Source organism: Cuculus canorus, chromosome 11 (genome assembly GCF_017976375.1).
Source record: "Cuculus canorus isolate bCucCan1 chromosome 11, bCucCan1.pri, whole genome shotgun sequence".
NCBI lineage: Eukaryota > Metazoa > Chordata > Aves > Cuculiformes > Cuculidae > Cuculus > Cuculus canorus.
In genome coordinates, this window is record NC_071411.1 from 7,007,631 (window position 1) to 7,034,254 (window position 26,624).

General features: G+C 47.8%; 1 protein-coding gene and 1 long non-coding RNA gene across 5 annotated transcripts in view; both read left to right on the top strand.

Annotated features, from left to right (window-relative positions):
• CHCHD6 (coiled-coil-helix-coiled-coil-helix domain containing 6) overlaps positions 1 to 11,694 on the top strand; it is a 112,593-nt gene extending 100,899 nt beyond the window's left edge. For 2 of the 4 annotated variants that reach the window (XM_054076986.1, XM_054076987.1), the window contains exon 10: positions 11,129 to 11,694. Coding sequence is in view for 2 of the 4 variants with exons in the window: in XM_054076985.1 (XP_053932960.1) it covers positions 11,129 to 11,152 (24 nt within the window). In the remaining 2 variants the exon portion in view is untranslated. The remainder of the gene's footprint in view (positions 1 to 11,128) is intronic. The other 2 variants (XM_054076985.1, XM_054076988.1) reach the window with 2 other exon arrangements.
• A 6,379-nt stretch (positions 11,695 to 18,073) lies between these two features.
• On the top strand, positions 18,074 to 26,186 carry LOC128853304 (uncharacterized). The gene is made up of 3 exons (XR_008451753.1): positions 18,074 to 20,659; positions 22,053 to 22,147; positions 26,107 to 26,186. It is a non-coding gene; the product is annotated as an uncharacterized LOC128853304 (long non-coding RNA).
• The last annotated feature ends 438 nt before the right edge of the window (positions 26,187 to 26,624 follow it).

Below are 26,624 nucleotides of genomic sequence, written 5' to 3' on the forward strand. Positions count from 1 at the left end.
TTTTCAGTCCTTTCTCTCTCTGATTTTCTCTCTCTCTTTTCCCATCCTTTGTATTTTGTTTTTCTTTTAATTTTTACTTGTCTTCAACTGCAAACTGTTCAGGTTGGGACCTGAGAGCTCCTTTGCACTGACACAAACCTGTGGGAGAAGGCTCTGGGCTTGCTTTGTTTCCACAAGTTGCAAGTATGAAATGAAATGTATGTTAGCAGTAAGGTCTTTGTGGGAAGAGGGTGTAAAGAGGTGTTGAGTGACGCTAGAAAAGAATAGTCTAGGAGGGAGAAAGAGAGGATGTAGCTAAAACTAAATACGATGCTTGCTTTTTGCCAAACCTTTGCAGCAGAAGCATGGACCTATTCCCAGTTGACAGCTCCCTCCTCTCTCCTTACGCCTCCTTTATTCTCTGTCCCCCTCTGGGGCTACTGTTTTAGGATGAGTTGGTTCCAAATAGACAATACTTTCCTAGCAGATAAATGGACACCTAAGCAGCTGCACTGGTATCTATCATGAACAGACACGCTGCACGGTGAGGGAAATGACAAGATGGGACCGGCATAATTTGTCATATTTAAAAAAAGAAAGCCCCCCCCCTCTACTTGAGCAGCATCTACAAGACAAGCAAACGGCACGCTTATGACTGTTGCTTTCTTCTCCAGTGTCTTAGTGTTTTCAAATGCTCCCGTTAAACATTCCACCTTTAGGTCCTCTTCGTAAAAGATGTGTTTTAGACAGATGGAAGCCTGTCTCTGTCCTGACGCAGATGAAGGACTATAAACTTACAGCAGAAGAGATGGGGAGATATTTATTTAGGAGGCTTTTGTGCCTTATTCCAGCATCTGGTATTCTACTGATACGCTCTCTGAAGAAGGAAGGGGTCAGAAAGGAGTTAGAGAAATGCTGAGCTTGTCTTTTAGCTTGTTTTTTATTACTTGTTTTGGTAGAGATTTTTAATCTTGAAAGAAGGATGTGGAATTTATGCAGGAGGAGACATTGATTGGGAAATAAAGATGCATCTACCAGCGTTCACCTTCTCCCTTCGTTTGCTCAGATCCATGTTTCAGATTGTCGGACATCTTATCTGCTGTTCTCTTAATTGTATTGGTTATGTTGGGTGCTGGTGGGCTGTTGCTCACAACAAATCTGTCTTGATGAGATGCTGACTACGATGGCTTCTGTGTTGAGGGCTGAGCATGCATCTTCCTGCCGGTTGCTGCCTGGGTGTGCCTGTGGTTGGGCATCCGCATGTACTCGCATGACTGAATGTCTCTGACCTCCCAGTCCATTCCCAGCCTCTCCTTTCCAGTTTGCTTGTTGTGCCCAGTGGGAACACCCACTGCTCTCCTGCTGGACTGTGGATTCCCAACCCAGTGCTCGCACAGCAGGGAGGACTCCCCTGCTCCTTGGCTCCTTGATGTTGGCAGAGGCGAAGGGGGGGCAGAGTAAAATGTTCAGGGTTTCTTGAGTGACTTCTGAAACCTCTATCCAAGAGGTGTGACTGAGTCATTTGAATGTTTTAGTTCAGATCATTAACATTTCAAAATGCGTGTTATTCCTCTTTCTGGCTGCCTGAACTTGGTAGAGGATTGTCTAATTGGGCTTGGTGCAGGCCAACCAACCAGGCTTCTCTTCCTTGTGATCTAATCAGACCTTGCAGTTCCTGGGACCAGATATTTCAAGATACTTAAAGACTGGCAAGAGTTAGATGTGCAATTAATTTCTTAAAATCTGATACTTAAATACTGTATATGCTTGGTCAGCAATAAGCTTCTGGTGCAGAAGGCATGCAGTGCTGAGTCGAAGGGGCTGATTTTGCTAAAAGGTATTTCGGTTTCTGGGTTTGTGTCTGGGCAGTGGAAGTAGTCTCCCAATACGGTTTTATTTTTATTTACCTTTAGGCTCTTTACTGTGACCCTAATTCTTGCGAGAGGTTACATCCCACATCTGCACACAGATGTGAGAATTCCAAGTCCTCTTGGCTCTATGGTTGCTGACTTTTGCCTCTTCTACGAGAAAAAAAGGAGTGTGATATATATACCCATACGGAAGAGATGAATACGACTATCATACAAATAAAATTACTGGCTGCTGAATAGCAACAACTTAATGAAAATGTGAACTGTTAAACAAATAAAGCCAGTCAAGCTCATAATACTTCTGCTTGAAATTTCACTGTATCACTGAGCAGAAATAGAATTAGGCATAGAGAAAGGATATCTGAAGAAGTCTCTGCCTGCATCTGTGCTTGGTGTGTGAAGCTGCACTAGACAGGAGCGAGCTATACATTAAATGTAGACATGCTACCCCAATCTAGAGAGGAAATCCCTTTATCCAGTGCAGATGCCTGCTAAAGCAAGGCAGAAAGGGACAGGCTAAAGCACTAGATTTCCTCTGAAGTCTAAATGCAAATTGTGCAAAGAGAACGGATCCTTTGAAAATTGTGTGTTTTTTCATATTTCTTTAGCATCTTTGCTGGTGAATGATTTTTGTACATCTGTGCCTTGTTCTTATGTATAGAAAGGGAAAGTGAGATGGGGTTCCATCTGCAGCTCTGGGTGAAGTTGAGGGGAGTTCCACAGCAGAGCCTGGGACTCCTGTTCATGCCCTTCAGGCAGCGCTCACCTTCCTGTAGCGGATGGGAGAGCTGCAGGGTTTAGTAACACAAGTGGCAGGTGACATCCCCAGGATGAGAATTTAACAACCACTGTTGAGGTCTCATCTCAAAGGCACTGTGCTGTAGCTGAGGGGCTGTGAAGTGTTTTCTGCAGCTCTTTGTGCTCTGCCCAATGACTGGACTTTCCTGGACTTCCATCTTCATGAGAATTCCCAGAGATGTGCTCATTAGAACTCATGCAGGTTACAAATCTGTTCCAGGATGAGCTCTGAAAAGGCAAAATGCAGCATGTAAAGTTAGGATAAGCTTGTGAGGAAGCCCTGCAGCCAAGCAGCTGCTATATCTGCCACCAAACAAAATGACATCTTCTCTCTCTGGCTTCTCCCATTTGTCTGTGTCTGGCTGCGAACAGTCAGAAGCAAGGGACAGCATGACCTGTAGGAGTTCAGAGGACAACTGAGGTTGCTCCCTCTGTCTCCTGTCTTTCTTTTCCTCTACCCCCACCTTGGTGGCATTTGTTCAAAAGAAAGTGTGTCTCAGCTAAGCCTGGTCTCAGACTTGTGTGGAGTCACTGGGGTATTGAAGGTGTATTGTGTCTGGGTCATGCAAAGCTTTCCTGTGCTGTGAAACTAGAAACATAGTTTATATTCTAAGTATCTCTTTTTCTGGGTGACCTTGTGAAATTTCTTTGCACCAGATCTGTATCTTGCTCTCCTTCTGCCTTTATCTAATTTGTTTTCTTGTGTATGTTACTGACATCCAGTGAAGAGTAATTTGTTTGAGAAGTGGCACTTACAACAAGGATCCTGCTAGTAATCCCGGCATTGAATCCCTATATACACAATGTTCCAGGAATAATTAAAGTCACAAACTTCAATCTTGAGGGATGCACAGGGGAAACCTATCCTGAAGTGAGGCTTGGCATATCTGCCTTCTCTGCTTCCAGTGCTTTTTAACAGTTGGATTTGCTATTTTTGTTCCAGGATCTGAACTTCTACCTCCTAACAACACTGTTCATCAGTCAGTATTCTATTGTATCCTTTCTCTACCCCTCCTCTCTATTAATTTTCCTCAGTAGTCTGCAGGGATCATTTGCCAGCCTGATCCAAATTCCTGCACTTTCCTGGCATCTTGTTTTATAACATCTTGCATCGTGTACTTTCCATTTCTGTAATCCATTTAATCCAAAATACTGGAATGGCTTTGCAGGTATTTATTGCATTTCTTTAGTCCATGTGTTAGGAGGTAACAGGTCATTTGTACAACTTAATCCAAAGTCTCTTGGCTTCTGGGATTATTTTTTCCTTTCATTTCTGCCTGATTATCCTGGGGGGTTGGTAGCAAGAGCAGGAATGACAGTAGGGAGAAGTTGCCTTTTTTTATGTGTATTGCTTCATTATGTCGTGCTCAGAGCATGGCTTGGCAGTTTAGCAGTTAAACCCCTGCAGCTGATGTCCCCCAGCAATAACATTACTGTTGCCTGCCCGTAATTTTTGGAAGCTTTGGGCTTAGTGTTTGAAATAATGAAATACTGTTGCATCAGTAAGTGGTTTTCCGTTCCTTTTGGCTCTGGAAATGGATATTCACACTTGGGTGAAGTTCATTTTAATCCTCACAAAACCAGAGCTGGATTTGTACAAGTTGCTGTTGTTGTGCTTTGGAAACACTCTGTGCCTGCTGGATCCCTTTATCCTTCCCAGGGGCTAATCCGTGAGCTTGTGAAATGCTTGGGGTGACTCCAGTTGTGGGATGGAGGGGGCACCCAGTGTTATCTCCTTTTCCTCCTGCGTTGCCTTCACTCACTTGTTCCAGAAAGGCGCGGTAGTGTTTGTAGTGTATACTTTCTGATGTGTCTAGATAGTGGGATGTAATTATCTTCCCCTGAGGTAGAGTCATTATGCTGGCTGTAAAGAGAGAGGGTCAGAGTCCTAATGGGAAATGATTTTAAAGCAATCTTGACCAAGTCTAGTGGAGCCATTTCAGACCGCTTAAAACTCAGCCAGTCCTTCACGGCACTTGTGATATGTCCACTTTATGCAGTGAGAGGCAATGGGACTAACACTTGTCGAGGGATAAAGAAAATCCATGATAAACTGCAGCATCGGCTTTGGGCAGGCGTTGTGTGCTGCCACAGGGGAGAGGCTCAGACAAAGCCCAGTCTTGATTATTATTGTTCTTGATACTGATTTGGAAAAACACAAGGCACTTGCAGAAGCAATAAGCCAGTAGTCATGGAATCTGCCACCTTGGGCTTCCTGTGCTGCAAATGCTGCCTCTCTGCCTTCAGGCTTGATTGCTGCAGAGGCAACGGGATCGGTCCTGTTCCACAAGGCAGCAGCACATTCCCCACATCAGAGCCAAATTCCTGGCGGATGCACCAGAGGTTTGCCTGGGAAGTTCAGGCTTCAAACACACACTAACTTACAAGGCAAAGTTGATCAGGGGTTGTTTCATAGCAAATATTACTTTGTATTATAAGGTGTTAGAGGCAGACAGACTTCAGCATCCTTTGGCACGTGGTGGAGTTTTGGTCAGTAGCAAGGAGGGGAGAAAGACTTTGACAGAGCTGATGGAAGGTGGCGGTCATCAGTTGTAGGTCCTATTGAGGGGCACTGGTGGGTCTCCTGGGGGCAGCCCAGGACTAAAAAGCAGACACCGCTTCACATAAGCGATTTTCTATATTTGAGTCCTTCACAAAAGTGGAATAAGCAGGGCTGTGCAGGTTAGCAAAGCTCTAAGCTGGTACCCAGGAGAGCAAGAATAACTAGTAGTGAAATGCTCCATGTCTGATTTTCATCCTTTGAGCTCCTCTGTAATGTTATTGGAAAACAAAAACTGTTTAAATAATGGAACAGACCCAATGAAATTGTGCAGTGATGCAGAAGGGGCGAGGAAGGGTTATTTCCCTTCTTTCCATTACTTTTCTCCTCCCGCCTTGCCTCCCAAACGTGGGTGGAATCTGCATGTCAGGCACTAGCAACATCAGCCTGGCCTGGTGGCTTTTCTTAGTGCTGAAAACGAGATTAAATGCAATTAACATTGGTTGAACAAAAAAAACGCCCCCGATTTGTATGCCGATTAATTAACAGCCCTTCTTTCAGCAGTGGCCCTTTGTAGAGCTGTATTTGTTCCTCCTGGCCCCGGTATTTCCTAGCGCATGTCCAAAATCAAAAGCACTGAGTGTGTTCCCTGCTGTGATGTCTGTGGCTACTGGCGCAGTGGGGAGGTGCAACCCCCCGACTGGGCTGATTTTTTGTGCAGTCTCGTAGCTGCGGAGCTGCTCAGTCAGTGGCAAAACATTTCCCGTTAAGCAAAGCTAATGACGGGAGCTCTCTGCGAGTTAGAACAATGATCAGAACAATTGTCTGGAGGAAATCAATGTGATAATGCATGAACAAACAGGTGAGTCTCAGAACAACTAGAGGTTAGTTGTGCTAGTAAATAACTTCATATTCGGGTGATGCAGAGCAGTGGGAGGTGTCAAGGCAAAGCAAAGCAAACAGTGTGATGACTCTTGTGAGTCGAAGAAGAGTGAGGAGGAGGAGGAAACCAGGAAAACAGTTTCTGTTTCTTGCATTCTTTTGGGGGGATATGCAGACCAGAAAACTTCCATGTGAAAGCACTTTCTGGGGTGTTCTGACAATGTGTCTGGGGAGTCTTTTGAAAGGCGTCTCTTCTGCTGTCAAGCCAGCTTTGAAGACACCATCTGGGGAAGTAGCCAAGAAGTCATTGGGTGAACTTCTCTGCTTTGCAAATCTATTAACACCAGTACAGAGAAGAGAGAAAACAAAACTCTCTTCATAGCTTTTTGAATTAATGTTTTTTGTTCCTGTCAGGCTTACTCCTGGCCCTTCTTATTCCAAACCCAAGGACAGCAACTGTTGGACTCCTGAAGGATGAGAGAGACAGAGAGGCTTTTCTGTGCAATAACTGTATGGCACAGAAGTGCTGTGATCCATTAGTCAGCACAGCTGCTCCACAAAATAGCCAATATCCTGAATGTAACAGAACAAATTGCACATAACCAAAAAATACCTACGGCATACATCAAACCAAAGTGACTCAAATGTCCCCTGCAGCAGTTTGGGGTGCTAATAGCCCTGCAACAAATGCCTTATCAGTGGAAAGGCCTTGAACACCCATCTTAGGACAGGTCAGGATTTTTGTATTTTGTTAGGGCCTCTTGCCAGGCTAACAGAGATGAAAAAGTTGTGCGGTCACATTACTGAAGTCTGCTGTGTGCCAACAGGTATTCTGGTTTTGAGAGAGCTGCCTGCACACAACAGGGAACTAGGAACTATGGAGATTAATTTCTACTTTGTCACTGACACTCCAAATGCACCGAGTCATTTATCATGGGGATCTGCTTTCTGATTTCTTCATAGCTACACAATGCCCATATGTGCAAGCGCCGTGGTGCGACTGCTTAAAGGAATATTAGAACAAAGGTAGGGCACTCACTGAAGGAAACTTGCAGGGTTTACCCCGTGAGACTAAAGGCTGGTTAAATAAATATGTCTTAGCACAGCCGAGGCTTGGCAAACAGCGTTTCTGGCAAACACAGAGGGAGGAAGTTCTTCAGAGTCTGGGCTTTCAAGGAGGGAGATTCTTCCACTGGCTGAGAGCCTCTGGCGAGGCCGAGAGCAGAAGCACGGTGCTAGCCAGAGACTGCGGGAGGCGGAGGGGATGCTGCGGTCTCACGGGCAGCGCTGAGCTCCTCCACGAGGATGCAGACTGACAAAGAAGCAACAGGAGGAGAAGGCAAGAGAGCGATGCATTAGAAAATCTTGCTGAGATTTGCTTGCCCTGATGCTGGTACCAAGGCCTCAGCATGCTGTTACAGGGGAAGAACTGTCTTGGGTGTTGAATGGATTCCTTCTCAGCAGAAGTGAGACCTGTGGAGCAGATCTACTTGCAGAACTCGACCCTTTCTCCTCGCTCAACTGGAACCAGAAGTGGAAAGCTACTGGCTTCCCTGCTGGTGCTGCAGAGCGCTGGGCTGTGTCAGCCAAGCAGCTGACTGATTTTGTTTGCTGTTACTTCACAAATGGGATCTCGCGATGGTGGAAGAACATGGGTTAGTGGCTCAGGGTCCTGCTTGCCAGGAGAGCCGTGGAGGAGAATGCAGCGTGCTCTCCAGCTGAATTTGCTGTCAGGGCTGAAGACATTGCCATTCCTGTTTGTAGTGCAGCCACAGCTGTCAGGAGCTGCCTTTGTGTGACCCCCTTTGTATGGCACCGTATTCATATGTAGAGGCGCTGGGCTAGAGTTCGAGACTGGAACCTGGTGTCTGCCTGACACTGCATTGGCCCCGGCATCAAAAATAATGAAAATAAAAATCTACCTTCCCTATGCCGGAAAGGCACCGTCCCCTCTCATTGGAGTGAGCGGCTACTTGTTTCCTGAGTTGTTGTTGTGCTAAGACTGCTGCAGAGCCCAGCTAATGCCAACTGTGGGGCAGATATTTTGCGATGAGGCACTGAACTTCTTCAGGCTGAGCTTCAACTTGGTTAATTGGGAGTATCCTGTTGTGTGGGAACAGTTTGTGCTTGCAAGCTGCCTGGACTTGTTGGATATGCAACTTGTCTGGTGCATATGCAATGATAAGGAGAGGTAAGGCTTCTCCTTCCCTTTCCTGGCTCCTTCTGCTCAAGGTGAGTGTTGTAGCAACCTGGTAGCAACTGGCAGGGAGGATTCCAGGTTGGAAGGAAATGAAGAGGTGCAAAGTCTGTATCGGTATGATTGCAGCGCTAGGTGGAATTAAAATGCTAGTGTGTAAATGGTTGATTTAGCAAAGAGTGGGTTTAGTCTTAGATACAGCATCCTTCCCTGCTTACACACAGCATGTGAGGCATGAAATCAGTGCAACTGTGCTTTTAAGTAGTTGGCCACAGTTTTGTAAACTGATGGTCTAGGAACAGCGAAAACAATTATATGCGTATTCTAACAAGCGTAGACTGATGTGCTAATAGACCGTGAGGCCTACAGAACTTCCACTGCACAGCTTGTGGCAGCTGTGGGACACTCTGCGGGAGCTGGAGAGGAGACCTCTGGCCTCCAGCGCTGTCAGATGCTAATGGTGCCCGCACCCCAATGGTGTGTTCTGCAGAAGATCCTGGGGAGCACTGGTTCATAGCCAGACAGATGCTGTATTTTGGTTTCACTTTCTTGGTAAATGAACCTCAGCAATATTAGAGGTTCAGGTTGGTAGTGGTCTGCATCGGCATGGCAAACGCTGTAGGATCTGGATTGGCTTCTGGGCAGGCAAGTCTGAAACAGCCGAGAAAGTCACCTCTCTGTGCAGGCGGTTGTATACTGGGAGTGCTTCACTTCCCAAGAAATGCCAACCCTATAACCTTTATGAGCACTCCATTCCCCTGAGGAGGGACAAGGTGTTAATTAATTGCTCCATCCAGCACGGCTGGTCTTCCATGTAATTTTATCAGGCCACTTTTGGGAGTGGATTGGGTGGATTGATGGTGCTGTTACCTGCATCCTCTGTTCACAGAAGCTTCCCTTGGCGAAAGCTGTGCAGCAGGGAGCTGGTGTCTGGCCTGCCTGGCAGCCCATCAGCTCTCGGTCCAGTGCTCGCTGTGCAAAAGGCTTTGAGAAAGTTTAGTCATCCAGAGTGAGATGGAACCTGATGTTTTTGCACAAAGAACGTTTGCGAGCCTCCAGCTTGATGCGTCCCTGTTATATGGCTAGGTTTGCATTTTCTCCTGAAGTGAGTAAAAATATATAGTTATGATTTTGAACATGAAATTGTATGATAACTAAGATATTCTTTAAAGTTACTTTAAAGAAGAAGGTTTTACTGTCTTCCATAAGGGTTAACCCCAGAGTGGCCAAGTCACTGGCTTCTTCCTAAAATGAAGTATTCCTCCAGCTCACTGATGTGTTACAGTGTGAATACAGTGAATTACTTTATTGCAAAATTGATTGCGAATTGTAGCAGCTTTGCTCATTACTATTTGTGTGAGTGCTATTGGAGCTTTTAAAATGTATTGCTCTGTGCAAAGCTCTTAAGTCACTAATGATGAGAAAAATTACCTGGGAAATTAGAGTTAGTCGAATAATATCGATGCTTCATTTGTCAGATTTCTGGATAAGCTTTGTCTAAATAATTTGGCAAACAATTTTCTTTTTGTTCTTGAGTCCTTTGAAGCTTTTCCGGTTCATTGTTGTTAGAGATGAGGCTGTCTTTGGAGATGCATGGTCAATGTAGACTGAATATGCCGACCTTGCAGGTGTTAGGCAGCGAATATCATCCTGCTGTGCAGAAGTAGCCCAAATGACATCCTCGCCTTCTGACAGATATTGTGAAGTGTATAAGCATCATTATTTTGTGGTGGTCTCCATTCTGATTCACATTCAAGGAAGCAGAGCTTCTCCTCTAAGAAAGGCTAGTGTCTAGAGAGTAGAACCAAGCTCAAATCTAGCTGTAGTAAGCAGCTAACTGATGAGTTGTCTTTCTGTAGCTGGCTTTAGCAGGGTCCTCTAAATGTGGGCAGGTACTCTCTACACCGTGAAACGGAGCTGCACCTATCCAGAGAATGAGGAAAAAAGTAGCGTGTTGATGGGCTCACCCTATGCTGTCCATGTAGCTACACTGCAATTCATTGACATAAAGATACTATTGTTGATGCATGTGAGATGATTACCTAGGTATTAAAGTAGAGTCAAACATCGATAGCCCACATCCTCAGAGAGAGATGTCGTATAGCTGGTGCCAGGTGTGTTCTCATCCACTGCTGATGACATTGTTGATTTGATTTCTGTGACTTTATAGGATTGATAACATGAAAATAGGAAGAGACTGTAGTTGGTTCTGCAACCTCCATCCTGAAATGTTGAAATTCTCTACCCCTCTAAAGTCTACAGCAGCTGTTTGCAGGATCTGAGGGTGTATCACTTAGAAAATGGGAGATTGCTGTGGGGACAAAGCAGGCATGATTTTAGTTTGGATTTTAGGAGCGTTTGGGTCTTAACAGGACAAAGGCCGTGAAACGTGTTAGGAGTTACGGCAGTCTCTGAGCCCATATCTTTCTTCCCCTCCCCTCTCCAGTGCTCACTCTTATGTTGATCCTGTTCCAAGAGTGAGTGGTGTGTGCATGTTTGAGGGCAGCTTACCAAAGTGCTCCCATGTCCTGCTGAGGCTGGGACTTAGCGTGGCACTGCGCTTACTCCTGCACCCCAGCAGCACTGGGGCTTACCCAGGACCATGGCCTTTCTCTCCTGCTGTAGACCATAGGATTTATAAACCCTAATCATTTGCACCTGATCATATATTCTTGTTCACAGAATCAGTCTTGGCTTTGATATCGTGACCTGCTGTCTTGCTTTTACAGCCTTTTGTCCCCATGAGTGTCTTGTGTTTTACAGCAGGTGAAACATCGTGATTTTTTTTTCTGGAATTTTCACTCTGGCAATGCTACTCCTTCCTTTCTGAAGGAAACAGTCCCATGTCAACTGTTGTATAATTAACTTGATGCTTTTTCCTTTGTCTCTTTTTTCCTCCAGGAGCTGTTAGTTAATTCTGGATAAATATCAGCGACCATAGAGCAGAGGACAGGGACCACAGATGCCCTTGGAAGCCCCAGCATCCTTCTGGATAGACAGTGACCAAAACTGGTGCCTTCTGCCCTTTGCTGTCCAAGACGATGATATTGATTCCTCTTCTAATTGCCTGCATGTATCACTGTCGGTGGATGTTCCTGGAGTTGGGAGAAGGGTCCCGGGAGAGGGGGATGTTATTGTTTCCTATTTTATTTTGTTCCAATGCAAAGAATTGTATTGACCCCAGGTGCTTCCAGCACAGCTTGTAGCTTGGAGGCTTGCCCAACACAAGCCTGGTTCACCCTGTGCTGGCTTTCGTTTCACCAGTTCACATCTGATTTTCAGGAGCTGTTATCTTTGTACGTTTGCTCTGGAGACAGGGGTTTGAAGTATTTGAAAGTTACCCTGACCAGCTTGTTAGGATTAACAATATGCTGCCATTGGTTACACCAGTGGGTGTGTTTCTTCCCTTCTAAGGTTTCCTCCTAAACAATAAAGTGTTTAATGGTCACTGTGTGCTGTGAAATACTTTCGGTCCTGCAAGTTTGTAAATTGCTGTTTTCTGCCTTCTCCCCATGCCAACAAAAACTCCCAACAAGTGTGGGGAATAGAAATATTTCAAATCACAGTTTATAAATCACAAAACTTGTTCATTTTGGTCCTGGGCTGAATGACTTTGGCTTATTTGAAAGTACTTGGAAGTCCTGGCTGAAGGGAACGGGTGTTGGTGAATCATACTGAAAAAAACTTTGCCTGCTGAATGCAGAGCCCAAGTTATCTTTCTTTGCATCAGCTTGTGTGCAGTTCCTGCTTTGTCTGTCATAAACCACCATCCCTTTCAGCCTTGTGCTCAGCTTTGAGCCCTCCTTGCTGTGCTGAGGAACAGTGGGAGCTGTGTGTGTCTGGGATTCCATCCTCATAGAGGTAGGTGTGGCAGATTTGCAAAGGACCTTGTCAGCAAACCATGGGAGCAAGTTTAACTTGGTAACTTAATTCCCCTTCTCTGGCTAAAGCTTCTCTTCTGGCAGCGTTTGTCGCTCTTGTCCTCCCTGACTGTATCTGACAGTTTCTGAAGAATGTGAACATGGATTTTTGGAGGTCGTGTCAGAGTTTAATGTAGTGTTTATGAAAATGGATGAAGGGGGCTGAGAATTGTTTTTTGTGCTATATTCTATTTCATCTCTTTTTCCTTTAGGCAGCGACTTAGTCCTTTAGATCTTCATTAAAGCAACAAAATGCCTTTCCTTCTCGTGGAGAGGTAATGCCACAGCCATCTTCATCCTCGGAAATGTTGTTTGCTTACCCATGGCTCATCTCTGTTGGTCTCAGATCATGCAAAAATTCCAGCTTTTTGTCACTGTGCAGGTCAGATTTACTGTGCCCAAGAGAGGAAGGGCAAATTTTCCAAACCAAAGGAGGGCATTTGGTGCCCTCACTTCTGTTTGTAGCAGTGCTAAGCGGGCTTTTGCTCCTGCTGTCGTGCTGGCTTTTGGATCTGCTTGGGATAGCCAGGTTCTACAGAGCCACTGGAATTCTGAATCTGCATTCAGAAATTTGGAGCACCAAAGTCTATGCCTGACTAGGTTTTAAATTATTGTTGGTCTGAAGAGAAAAGTACCTGTTTTGTCTTGCTTATTTTCCTCTTGCCCCTATCCAGTGTTGCATTGGCATGAGTAATTTGCATGTCATTATTTCAGCTGCCCTGAACTGGAGGGGGGGATTAGGATGCCGGAGTTGATTATCTGACGGCACTGGACAATTTTCTCTGTTACGCAACTGTAATATATTTCCATGTTCTTTTATAATGAGCTTTATTTACCAAATTGGCAATTCCTCTGTTGAGAAATAACTGATTACAGCATTCAGGGAGTTGCTGTCATCTCAAGATATGCAGGTGTCTGTGGAACATAAACAGATGTGATCATTCAGACAGTGAATTCAATTGATAGAAGGTAGGGGGGAAAATCAGCAATAAAATCTTGAATGTAACATCTCTGGCTAATGTTGGCCAGGTGCATTGTGGTCGTTTTGCAACCCAACAAGGACAAAGTGGCACTCTAAGGCCATGTAGTACCTCCAGATGACGGACTGCATGATTATTAGCTGAAAATATACCTCTTGAGTTATTGCACTTCATTAATGACTTGCCTAACTCTCAGTTGCTGGTGGTCTCTGAGGACAGGCATTAGTTCATCGTGTAGCCTTGGACTGGGGAGCTCCCCTGTCCTGCCATGTTTGGTTTGATTTTAGCTTACTCTGTGATGAATGTCTACAAACATCTTGGTGATCTTATCCGTAGGGATCATGGTCCCATCTGCCCTTCAGGCAGTCCCTTTCCTTTGTTTTTTTTCTCATGCCCAGGAGCAGTTTTGTTGCTGCTGTTGCCTTAATCAACAGCTTGGATATCTGAGCCTGGGGAAAAATAACGACGAGCAGAGATGTCAGTAGGAAATTGCTGAAGATGAAGTTGGTTTGCAGAGTCTCAACTGCTATCTGAGCTAAAGGTGTACAGGTAACACAGCTTCTTGAGTGTTTTCTCTCCCTGCGCCCCCATCTTTGCTGCTCCTATACTACTGAGGCCCTTGCAAAGAAGAAAGAAGTCCTGCATATTCTCTCCGGCTCCCTCTCCTTATATTTCTCCTTAACTGCTTGTTGGATATTTGGAGCGTGATTTTTTTTTTCTTCATGCAAGACTGTGACAGCAGGTGTCAGTTGTGCTCCAAAGCGACAGAGATCATTATTCCTGGAGCCTGGTGTCCAGTGTTGAATAGATGTCCTTATCATACAGCTACCATCACAGTTGGCATTAATGGGCAACTAGGACAGCAGGAAAACAACATCTGAATCTATTGTAGAAGCTGAATTGGAAGCAGTTTCCTCTAAAGGCGAGTTTGAGGTAAGGTAAGGGCAGCCAGCCACTCTGCGCTCGGTGCTGCTTGTGCTGGATAAAAAGAAGCTCTTTCCTGTCTAGGAATATCTGTGACCTCTTTCACCTACTGAAACCAAACCTGCCCAGCGCTCGATGCGGTTCAAACACAAGGCTCCATTCAGCCGAACAGCTGCGTGTCCATTTTGCCTGCCCGGTTATTGCAGTTCTGTGTGCAAACTGGGTAATTGTGTGTACAAATGCATCCGGTAATTCGGATGCAATGTGCACAATTGTGGTAATTTCATGTGAAAATACAGGCTTGCAGAGTGCCCACTTTATGGCTATGAATTGTTTTAAAACTGGCCAGATGAATGGAGGGAACAACCTTTTTATTCACGCATAATTTCTTAGCATTGCAGGAAGGAAAAAGAACAAAACCAACAAAGTTAAAGAAGATACAGCAAATAACAGAGCTGATAGAAAATTTCCAGTAGGCTTCAATAGCTTTTTAAATGAAACATTCAACAAGCACTTTGAGATTCCGGTGTGCAAGAACATCTCAGGCTCTCTAAACACCAAATTTGTGATCTTGCATAAAAACACAACCCATTGCCTCCTGTTGTTAATATTTCACACATGGCTTTGCAAGATGCTTTATCTAATATCTTCTCTGCATTCAGGCTTCTACCAACTCTGCCTTGTCCATAACAGGAGAGGCTGGAGGAGGAAGGCAATTGCCAAGCGTGTCTCTAATCTGTGTAGGAGGGTTTTGTGTAGCTGTAGGGGGAGAAGAGTAAGTCTCATTTCCTATTTTATAGTCTGCTGAATCCTGTGATCTCATGCTGTGTGCTCCTTTTCCAGGCAGAATTTTTCAATTTGTCTTTCAACTTGTTGTTATTTTTTATTTCCAAACTGGTTAAAAGTGTTTGTCTGTAGCTTGTCGCTAAATTGTTTATGTCTGATTCCTTAAAACGCTTCATTGCCAGTCTTGTACGCATCTGAGGACCACGTTCTTCATCTCTTTGCCTGGTCTTTTAGAAGCAGCATAGGTACAAGGGCTCTCCAGTCATAGAATCATAGAATAGTTTGGGTTGGAAGGGACCATAAAGATCATCTAGTTCCAAACTCCTGCCGTGGGCAGGGACACCTCCCACTGGCTCAGGCTGCCCAAGGCCCCATCCAACCTGTGCTTGAACACCTCCAGGGATGGGGCAGCCACAGCTTCCCTGGGCGTTCCTTCCCAGCCTCTCTAAGAGTTGCTGTAACTAGATGCACCTGGATAAAATCTGGCCTACAACTGTAACAGCAGTATTTGCCACCCCAGGGAGCCGTTGCACCCAGCGCTGTAGAGTTATCAGCCCTTTTTCAGAAACCCATGGGAGCCTGAAGAACCGTGCAGAGTCCTGTAGCCCCATGCCTACCCCCATTCTCTAGATATGGTATTTCTGTACTGACTCGTCTGTCTTCCTTATCTGTCAGCCTTATCAGTCTGCTCTCGGTACACGTCTTTGCTTCTCATTACTGCCCCACTTCTCCTGGGCTGATGCAGACTGAAGTGATTAATCTGGACCAGTAGTCACCTTTGTGCTGAGGTTGTTCAGGGCAAATAATGACGCCCCTCCATCTCCCGCTCTGGTGTGTAATTATGCTGGCAGAGTGGTAGTTGCGCAGCCTGGGGCAAAGCCAGAGGGAGCAAATGGATCAGCTGCTGGTCCTGGGAGGGCTCTGTGTCAAAAGTGTCTCTTGGATTTAATGACACGTGCGCTCTTTCCAGACTTTTTACAGAGGTCAGCACATGGCCAAGAACTTTTGTTTGTCTTCCTAGGGAGAGCAGCAAACAAACTCTTGTTTCCAATTTGAAGGTGAAATCAACTGTTTCCTCTAGGGTATGTAACAAACTGCTCCTGAAGCTGGTTTTCCCTTGCAAATGGCCTAAATTAGATGCTCTTCCTGCCTGCACTCAGAGTAGCTTGTGCTCGATCCGGCCATTTCGTTTGTGCAATGTGCTATGAGATGTTGATAATACTTGTGTCTGATTCTTGTGCTGGTTTTTGTGGGAGCTGTTGCATGGATGACTTACTGTCCCAGGGAGTGCAGGAGAAGGGGTATATTTTTTTTAAAAAGTGTTATATTTACTGTTTGAGACCAGGAAAGATTATTGGGTCACCCAGACTGCAAAGCGGGAAATGAATGAGGGCAAGGAGTAGCTATAGGAGGGCTTATTCAGCCTTGCCATGGTTAGTAGCTTTGAGCATTGTGCTGGAAACTCAGGGTCCTTCTGGATTCTCTGCAATTGGTCCTTACCAATTTTTTCTCTAATAAAAATGGCTTATTTTACTTGAATTGTACCTGCTCTGAGGAAGCTGCTGTCCTCTGAGAGCTGTGTGCTAAGAGTCTCTCAGCCTGTTGCTCTCATGGGGATGCAGTGGGAGATGGACCTGGTGAGTACACTTGAACTGCTTGTTCCTGATCCAGTGAGCTCCTGCAGCTACCTTTAGCTGCCTGTGCCCATCCTTGGTCAGCGCTCACCTGCATTACAGCTGAGAGTGTTCTGCGTCCACGTGTGCATGCTCCAGCCGTGCCCTCTGTGTGTGCTTCTGTGCCTGAGCAGCTCCGCTTGAGTCTTTGGGTGGGCAGCTCTTTCTCAAGCGTGGGGCAGAGCTTCTTGAGCTCTCCAGGGTCAATGGTCACCAAACAGACAAATTGAAAGGCTGCTGTTCCTCGAGTCCGTCTCAGATCTAAGGAGGCTCCTGTTGACCCGGTTACATCGTTTACCAGGGTACGTACTCTGAGGTGTGTGAATGAGTGTCTTAAGCCTTACATGTATGGAGAATATCACCAGTTTTCAGCATCCAAACGCTGTGCCATCCGAAGGGTTCTGTGCTCATGGAGGCAGGACAGGAGGGTCTCTGTTTCGGTACATGGTGCTGAGGTGCCAGTGGAGTTGGAGTGGATCTATGTGGCATTTGTTTTTCTGCGGCTTTAGATCAGTTTTATATTATTTAGTCCTTGAACTGCCGGAGCTTAATTTCTCTAATGGGCACCAGCTGAGGGACATGAGTGACACTCGGGAGGAATGAGAAGGGTGTTATTTTTCCCTCCTATGACCTCTTGAACATCCCTCTGTATCCATTTTCTGGGTGATGGAGTCCATCGTCATAGTGAGCTTGATTTTTATTTTCCATGAATGGCGAGTGCCACTGTAAGTCAGGATTAGCTAAACATAACATTAAAAATAAAGCACGGCTATTAATTTAATGGGTTCCTCGTTACAACCATCATAAAACAAGTAAACAGGAACTCTGCCAGTGCTGCTGTGCATTCCCCCTCCGAGCAGCTGAACCAAGGGAGAGATTTGAGTTTTTGCCATGTGATAAAGCTGTGTGCAAGCATGGCTTTTTAAAAATTAATTCTTTACTTTTCCTTTAGTAGCCTTTCAGCTACTGAGGAAGTCTGGCTGGTGACTGCAACAAAGCTTTGTGGCTTGTAATGAGAAGTGGGGGGAAATGCCAGTTCAGGATTTAGCTTAAATCATATCAGCCAAAATAAAGGCTTACAAAAGGCAGAGAAATTGCTCTTTATGGGCTGCTTCAATGAAACAGCCTTCATAGTCCCTTTAATCCTTATTTACTTATTTTTCTTTTGCAAGCCTTCTTTGTGTTGGGATTTTTTTCCCCTCTGCTCCTTGCCTTCCACTGTGCAGTTGCCAACTAATGATAATTTCCTTGGTTTGTAATTTATTGGATTACATGGATCAGCGATGTACATCTGCGATGGCCGTGCAGACTTGGCCTGGCATCCACATGCATTGCAGGTGTCCGAAGCCACCTTTTGCTGTGAGATTTGTGCCCGCTCCCAAGCACGGCTCTGTGGCTGCATCTCGGAGCTCCACAGTGGGAAGGGGCATGGTGGGAGGCTGTCTCAATGCTTGCAGAGTTGGCAGTCACAGCTGTCCAAGCAGAATATAAGCCAAAACTGGTAGATTTATCTGTGTGCTAGGCTTAAATCATGTGCTTGTGCAGTGTTGTGGGATCTTTAATTTAAAGAGATTACAAAGAGAGAAAACGCTCATCCATTTGTTTCAAGACTACTTTCTAATTATTTTATACAGTGCATTCTGGTAACCTGAAGTATACGTTACCAGGCTGAGGAGCGGGTTAGAAAATGGAATATCCACAGTAATATATTTAATATACTTCATGGCTGCTTTCCCTAACATCTTAATGAAACCCAGCCGTGAAACCTCAGTGCCAGCTGTTGGTTCCACCCAGCCACTGGTTGGCCTCACCTCCCCATTGCCAGGAAAAATGAGATGTGTTCTTTGAAGGAAAGGATGGCAATTTAGTCTGTGGCCAAAACAGACAGAGAAGAGAAATCATGCTTCAGAGCCTAATCTTCTTGGAAGCACCCTCAGACAGTAAAGTCTGGTTCTTCAGCTCCTCAAAGAACAAAACAGATGTCCTCTTTGGAGGCTGCTGGTGATCCTGCATTGCTTGTTGCTGATATGAACTCAAGTAGTTTTATTTGAGCCAAGTTTCAGCCAATGAACGGGGTTAGATCTAGATAGGCTGTAGGAATCCGATGTCGAAGTGACAATACGCAAGCAACAGGAGAAAGGAAATCCTTTGTGCCTGCTGGGCCAGATGTTTCAAAGTGTTTTGGTTCTGCTGACTAACGATCGCCGTTCAACGGTGCAAGGTATTGCACAGAACAACGACACCTGTGTGCGCACCATAATTTGAAGGCAATCTGTATCCTTCTGAGCATGAACTTGGTCACTGCCCACCAGTGCTTACTTTGCGAGATTGCTTGGGAGGTCCAAAATCAAACAGGTCTCTGGGAAAACCAAGCTCACTCATTAACAGGGAGGTCTTAATAAATTGTACTCTAGGGATTTGTGCTCTGAATTGCTTTCTAGTCACCCCTGGGACTGGAAGTTGATGCTCTAACGCTGCTCCAGACCTTGCTGTGCTCCTGGGCAAGTAGATGACAATATAATCACAGCTGATCTCAGGAGAGCTGAATTCTGCCATTCTCAGCTTGAAAGAAAATTAGATATTAATAAGGAGTAGAAGGTAAAAAGTTCTGAAACTCAGAAGCCTTTAACATCCATTGAGAATGTGGACAGGGGAGCAAAAATTATGAAATGTGGCTCGGCCCTGCTGCTGCCCACAGTGCCACAGGGCCACCCTGCGAGCAAGGATCGCTGGGGAGAGCTCCTGGCTCTCCTCGCTTCATCTCATCTAAAGTAGTTATTTCCATCCAGCCCTAGATTTTAAGTTACGTATAAACTGATCTGTAACATTTCCTCTTTGCTCCAAATTCCCAGATGTTGTCCCAAAAACCCTTTCCAGGTTTTCAAGTTATATCAAAGCCCCGCCTGAAGAATGCAAGAGAAGCACGTTTCATCTCATGGTGTCTTTATGTCCAAAAAGGCTGTGCCTGGCCCAGGGTTGTCTTGCCCATACAGGACCTGAGGGTTGAATACTGTATGTGAGTGGAGGGGAAGTGCTCTTGGAGAACGAGCGATTGAAAAGGTACTTCTGACTATTAACTTGGAGAAAACTAGCAACATTGGTTCTGGTTTCCTAAGGGTCCTCCAAGTCCTGAAGATTTGGGTTAGTGAAGGATGGCAAGCGAGTCTCAGAGCCATGCAATAAATTCATGGACTTTTCCCTACTCATGGCCCTGCGTGTGGTGAATTCATTAGTGTAACTGTGCCCTTAGTCTAACCTTCTTAATTGCAAAGGCATCAGTGATTTTGTAGCCCCTTACTGTTGATGGAGATATTCCTTACCCCAGGGGGGAAACATGGGCTTCAGGAGAAGGCTCAGGTAGTTTCTGTCCTTCCCAAAGCACTGATGCAGGGGATATCTGTGCAAACTGAAAAGCAAACTGATTCTGCAGTCTCTGCCTTATTTTTCTATGCCCGACAAGTAACAGAGTGGCTGCACTTTATTAATGCCAATAACTTTCTAGTTTGAGCTGTTAGTATACAGCTTGATATTTATATTTATTTATTTGTAGCATCCAGACTTTGTACTGTCTGGATTAATCCTCAAGCTAATCTGATGCTGAGCTATTATTGTGACGATTGAGTATACAATTTGACATTCATGCTGTACCTTGTGTAGCTAATTTATGTAACTCAATTTATAAATTACATAAATTGGTTACATAATTTACCACATACCTTGTACACTTCACAGTAATATTCCCAGCTTGCAATTTAAACAATCCTTATACTGAGAATAATTTACGCTGAAGACTCTTGAATAATTTTGCAATCTATTTCTGGACAGATAAGGAGCCGTGTTTGTTAAGTAAATGCTTGCTAGTGTTGGTTTTAACTTATTAATCGCCCTATCCCAATTCCCAGGTAGTCCATAGCCTGTGTGCCCTCCTGGGTGACGCCGTGCTGGCAGGGCCAGACAGACCCATGCAGAGGTCGAAGTCTTCACCTTGTGCCTTTAGGAGCTTCTGTCTTGGAAGGAGTCATCTCTCCCTCTGTTACCCAGTGGAAACTGAGCTTCAGCACAGCCAATACCACCTGGAAAACCAACTCTGCTGCCTGTGGTCTCATCCAGGAGTGTAGAACTGAGCTTCTCCATCGACCACCTGAGCACGTATGTGATGGGTAGTGGTATAATAGCGGTGAAGAGGGAGTTTGGAGGGAGAAGAGGGAGCTTCGGAATTATTTGGGAGAGCTTATGGTGCAGGGGTGGAGAACATCTCCGAGGAAGTTGCATGTGACGAGTCCTCTGGAAATCTCTGCTTCACCCAGCTAAGCGTTAGAGGGAGACGGCTCCTGCTCCTAACCTTGTACCACTGAGGTGTCAAAAGGATGTAGTGAAAGGCACACAGAGGAGGAGATAGCACTGTTCATCACTCCTTTTCCAAGTGGTCCGTGGGGCATTGACTGGCTGTTCTCCATCGCTGCCTGTCACTCGTGTTATATGAGTGCCGTATATGTTATTGTGGGCCTTGCCGGTGGAAGCCTGGGTGTCCAGCGGCGTACATAGCCCAGAGGGAGCACCCTGCTGCTCCATACGGTGGGCCGTATGTTAGCCTGCTGCTGAAGTTGCCAGAGCTCCTGCTCTTCCGGTCTTTCTTTGTCCCCTTCCCTCTTCTGGATTCGATACTGTGGCCCAACAGCTCCTGCGTGGGCGGCAGCAGAGCAGAGGTGCCGGGGCAAGGACCGCGAGGGCAGCAAGGACTTGGAAGGCAGGCAGGCCCTCATGTTAGCATCGGCATCACCTTTTCTTTTCTTCTCCTATTGCTTTTTGTCCTGCTGTCACTGCCTGACTTCCCTGCTTTCCCCAGGATGGGACAGTGGTGACAATGACAATTAATTGAGCATCTAGCTGCTCAAAAACCCCATCCTACCCGCAAGATGTTACCCTATTGCTGATGCCTCCAGCACTACAGATACCAAACCTGCAAACAAGACATTAGAGAGCATAGGGTCATCTCACCGCTGGCCACCATGGCCACCAGCTGCCTCTCACTGATGCCCAATGCTTTCTGCTTCCTCATGGCACTGCTGGCATTGAGGGGCAGCGAGGAGAGGGGCTCCAGAGCTCTTCCCGGCTCTGCCTTTGCTCCTCCCGATCTACCTACCAATTAAGACCAACAAATGAGTTATTATGTGCACACAATCGCAGCACGTGCATGAGCTGGACCCACGCACCCCAAACCTGCGTGGGAAGACACCGACCCGGCCAGCTCTGTTAATTATGTCCTGCAAGGCAAAACAATTATGAGTCTTTCCTCTCCTCTTCCTCTCTTTCCCCTTCCTCCTCATTGTTATTGGCAAAAAAAGGTTAATTAAACTCAGAAAATATCCCCTTTCTCTCCCCCTCCTAAGCATGAGACTGTTAATTTTCTCTTTATATTTATATTTAATTAATTCCTGCAGAGGCTCCGACTATATTTTTTTTGGTATAATTTCTTCCTTTGTCTCTCTCTCTCATTGTTAATCCTTGCATATTCAGTTTTTTCCCCTCCCTTTTCCCCTAGATTTGAAATTCTATTACCATTTCAGAAGGCAGCCGTTTGAAGAGAAAATTGAATACCCGTCCTGTCTTGATAAGAAGGGACATTTGGTACTAACGGTAATTTGTGAAGCAGATTTTCCCCCCACCCTGCAGTCAGTTCCCGCTCCCTTGTTCCCCACACTCTTGGATGCGCACGAGCCACAGGGAGGATGGACGTGGGGGAGGATGTCATGGCCTTGTCTGTGGCCTTTGCAGCCCCTCCATCCCTGGGCCGCTGCGTTGAGGCCGTGATGCCCTGGCAGGCAGTGCAGGGATGAGGTGACACAGTGACCTGCTGTCCCCCACGTGCCTTCACGCCCCTGGGAGCCAGCCCTGCACCCCAGCTTTGCTCCTTTTGCACTGAGGTAATGCTGTACTATGTTGCCCCCATGTTTTTAAGGGAAACTGGTCTGTGCTTAGAGGGTACCCACTGTTTTCAAGGAGGGATCTTCTCCCCCGCCCCACCAGCAGCCACTGTGCCAGCTGGACTGAGAGCAGCAGCCCTGGACCTCCTTGTGCAGCACACCAGGGCTTTCCTTTGGGATGTCCTCTGTAAAGTCGCGTGGCCCATGTCTAGGTGATGCACATGAGTTGGGGTGTCAGCCTTTTGGGCACAGTGTCAGCTTTTGGGTGGCTCCTGCGTTCAGGACATGGCCGTGGGCACAGCCATCACCTTGTGTCGGTTCCTGTCATGTTGTCACACCCTGGGCTGGGTGCGGGGCTGCTGGGCAGTGGGGTCAGTGCAGCTGGGGGCCGTGGAAAAACAGGAGTAGGGATTTATTCTGATTTCCCCCCTGCTTCAATCTTGCTGTCACATCCTTGTCACTTCCCTTGGCATGAGGTCTCCTGTGCGGGACACCCAGCCTGCTCAGCACCCACCCTGCTGCATCCCCTGGCTCAGCACCCACCCTGCTGCATCCCCCGGCTCTGTACCCACCCTGCTGCATCCCCTTGGCTCCGCACCCACCCTGCTGCATCCCCTGGCTCCGCACCCACCCTGCTGCATCCCCTTGGCTCTGCACCCACCCTGCTGCATCCCCCGGCTCCGCACCCACCCTGCTGCATCCCCCGGCTCCGCACCCACCCTGCTGCATCCCCTTGGCTCCGCACCCACCCTGCTGCATCCCCCGGCTCAGCACCCACCCTGCTGCATCCCCTTGGCTCTGCACCCACCCTGCTGCATCCCGTGGCTCAGCACCCACCCTGCTGCATCCCCTGGCTCTGCACCCACCCTGCTGCATCCCGTGGCTCCGCACCCACGCTGCTGCATCCCCTGGCTCCCCCCCGGGGCCGGGCATCCCTTCCTTCTGGCAGGCAGCACAAGATGGCACTGTGGCTCCGTGCTGCTGCCGGTGCCTCTGCGCGGGTCCCCCCCTCGCTCCGTGCCGGGGCCCCGGGGCTGCTGGGGACAGGGACCGCGGCCGGGCTGTGTCCCCGGGCTCTGCCCTTCCAGCCGGGCTGCTTCGCCGTGAGCGTTCCCGAGGAGCCAGGCGCTGCATCCCCGCTCCAGGAGAGGGGGAAGCCCGGCTGTGCCCAGCGGTGGGGTTTGGGCTGAGGCCGGTCCAAACTCATGTCACTTGTGACCCCCAGGAGAAGTGAATGCCAGTTATGGCTCTGGGATCCCAGGGCAGGAACGGGTCACCACTGCCTTTGGCTGGGGGATGCCTTGGGCTGCAGGAGAACATCCCTTGCCCTGGGACAGGGTGGGTGCTGCAACCCCCTGGCAGTGGCAGGAATCCGTCTCCTCTGGGATGGGACCATAGTCGTGGCAGTGCTGCCCTGTGCAAACACGCAGCCCAAGTTAGATGGCAGCCGCTGGTGTTTCTGTGATGCCGAACAGGGCCTGGGTGCTACGCGCCTGCTGGGTGCCATAGCACGTCGCTCTGCATCCTGCTTGGGTTGATGGGTACTGGGCGCCAGCAGGATGGGTGCATGCTGTGCCCGTGGGTGCTGGAGGATTAAACAGGAGAACCCCTGCCCTGGCCCCAAAGCAGAGCTGGTGGGACATGATGGAGATCTGACGCAGGACTTGAGAGCCTGGAGAAACTTCTTAGGTCTAGCGATAGCAGCCTGGGAGCGTTGGGCAGGAGGGTGACTGCTGGAGCTGCAGAGCCCCCAGGGAGCAGCGCTCTCCCCATCTCCTCTGCCGTGTAAAGCATGATGGCTTAGATTGAGCTGAAGTGAAATATTCCCTGTTTCCTTGCCCAAATCTGTAGTTTCCTTCTGGCTCCGAGGCTCTGGGCCATATTGCACATTTGAATTTAAAAGCAGGCTTGTGCTTGGGCTTGTTATTTATTTATTTATTCTAGAATTATTATTTTCTTTAAAATCAAGGTCCTTTTTTCTTCAGCTCAGTGCTTCCTCCTGGAGTGGTGGTTGATGGACCTGAGTGCAGAGGGCCAAGGGCAGGAGGCAGAAGTTGGACCCTGCCCTTGTGCAGTGTCCTTGGGGACATCTGGAGCCAGGGAGAGGAGGATGGTGGAGGGGAGAGCCTGGGAGCCCAGTGCTGGCTCCCAGCCCTGAAAAGGGAGATGTAGAGTTAAGGCGATAGCTGGGGGTGCTGATGGGTACCCTGCTTCCCCTCCCTGCTGTCGGATTTACCATCTGCTGTGCAAGAAGCGGTATTTGCTCGCTTCAGGGGTGTCGCACTGGGGACGACACATGCCTGCACAACACTGCTGCCTTGCCCTGGCCAGGCTGTGCTCTGCCCTTGCCTCACCAGCTTTGATTCCCAAGGGCTGTGGTGCAGGAGCGTGGGTCTGAGCTCTGGAAACGGCCCTGTGGTTTGGTGTCTTCTGGTTTCATCTTCTTCTTTAGAAAGCTAGAATGCTGGTGGCTGAGACGGTGGCACGAGATTCCCAGTGCCTGCGCTGTTGTGGGGGGTTTGGGGCACACGCTAGGAGCTCAGTGTGGTGCGCAGGGACCAGACTTACCCTTGCTTTGGGGATTGGAGCAGGGGAAAGGAGAGTTGCACAGAGATGAGGGTACTGGGGAAGGAAGGGTATGAATGTGGGAGTGGGGAATGGTGCCGGAGGAGCGAGCTCTGCTGTGGGAACGGCCGCCCCGTGCCACACACCTGGCAAGCCTGTCTGCTCATCAGGCTGCTAACAAGGATTAATCACCTGCGCTGGGCTCCTGCATGGTGCCACACACTGCTGCCACCGGCCCTTCGGCGTGGATCCCTGGTGGCTCTGCTGGTAATTTATGGCCACATTGGTGCAGGCAGCTGTTTGCAGATTGGCAGCTTTGCTGCCGGACACCTGTGTCTCGGTTGAGGCATTAAATAACCCCATTGGCCATGCTACCCTGGCCGAGCTGCAGGTAGGAGGGCCCGGGGATGGGAGTCCTTCCACAGAGACACCAGCCCAGCACCAGAAATCATTTGCCCACCGCAGTGGGCATTGAGCTCTTCAGGCCAAGAGAGCAGGTGGCTGCAGCCAGCTCACAGTGGTCTTGTTGGAGCAGCTGATGGGGTCCCTTCAATACCGATGCTTCGCTTAAACGGGATTCACTGATCACCACTGAGTCTTGCTACCTCTCTGCACAAAGGGCAGGCAAGCGCAGGCAGACAGTGTCTTGCCTGGTGGAGACTGGCAGCGCTGCTGGCACCTCGCTCCGTGCCCTGGGATATGCATGGAGACATATGCTTCCTCAATCTGCTCGAGCCTTGGTGCCTTTCAGCCATTCCTGCAAATGGCCTCAGAGGGTTTTAGCTGGGAAGGAGGTGGCTGGGACAGCAAGGGAGTGAGATGGTGGCTGCCCCACAGCCCATTTCATGCTTCAATTGAAAAGGCTGGAAGGGACAGGAAGAAGTCAGGGGCGGAAGAAAAGCTGGAGATCTCTGTGCTGGGTATTTTTGGGGATGTGGACTCTGCTAGAGCTGTATCTCTGCACTAGGGTGAACCATCACCAGTTCCTTGCCAGAGGTATAAGACTAAACAATAGTCCTTTGCCCTCAAGGATTTAGTGTCTATTGTGCCTTGTCCTGACTCGAGACAACTGGAAAAACAGAGCAGATCTTGCAACTCTCTCCTCAGGGTACCTTTGCTGGAGTGAGCGCTTCCAGCATCATCTCACCGGTTTGCAGGAAATTAAGATGTGACCTCACCTGATGCTCAGGTGAAATGGCCTCAGGGATGGATGGGTGGCTGTGGGGCACTGGGGAGCACTGAGGGTCCCCTGGCTGCATACTGGGCAGGCCAGAGGGCTGTACTGGCTGCTGACTTTGGCCATCAGCATTTCAGGATCCCCGAGGGAGCACCTCGCTTGCAGCCTGCCCTGGGGCTGGCTGCTGTGGCTCCACACTCCAGCATCTTTGTAGGAGCAGAAAAGTGATGTGTTTCTAGTGTGCTGCTTCTCGCAAGCAGTAATTGCTTTCCAAGGGGTTTGCTCTGTGTTCCTGAGTGTGCTTCCCATTCTGCTACATGGATAAATGTCTGCTCTTTCCCTTTCGGCTCCTCCGGTGCTTGTACCTTCAGGCAAATCTAAGTGCCCCAGCGTGTGGGCAAGGTCCATAGGGAGAACAAAGAGCTGAAGGATGAGGAAAGGCATTTGG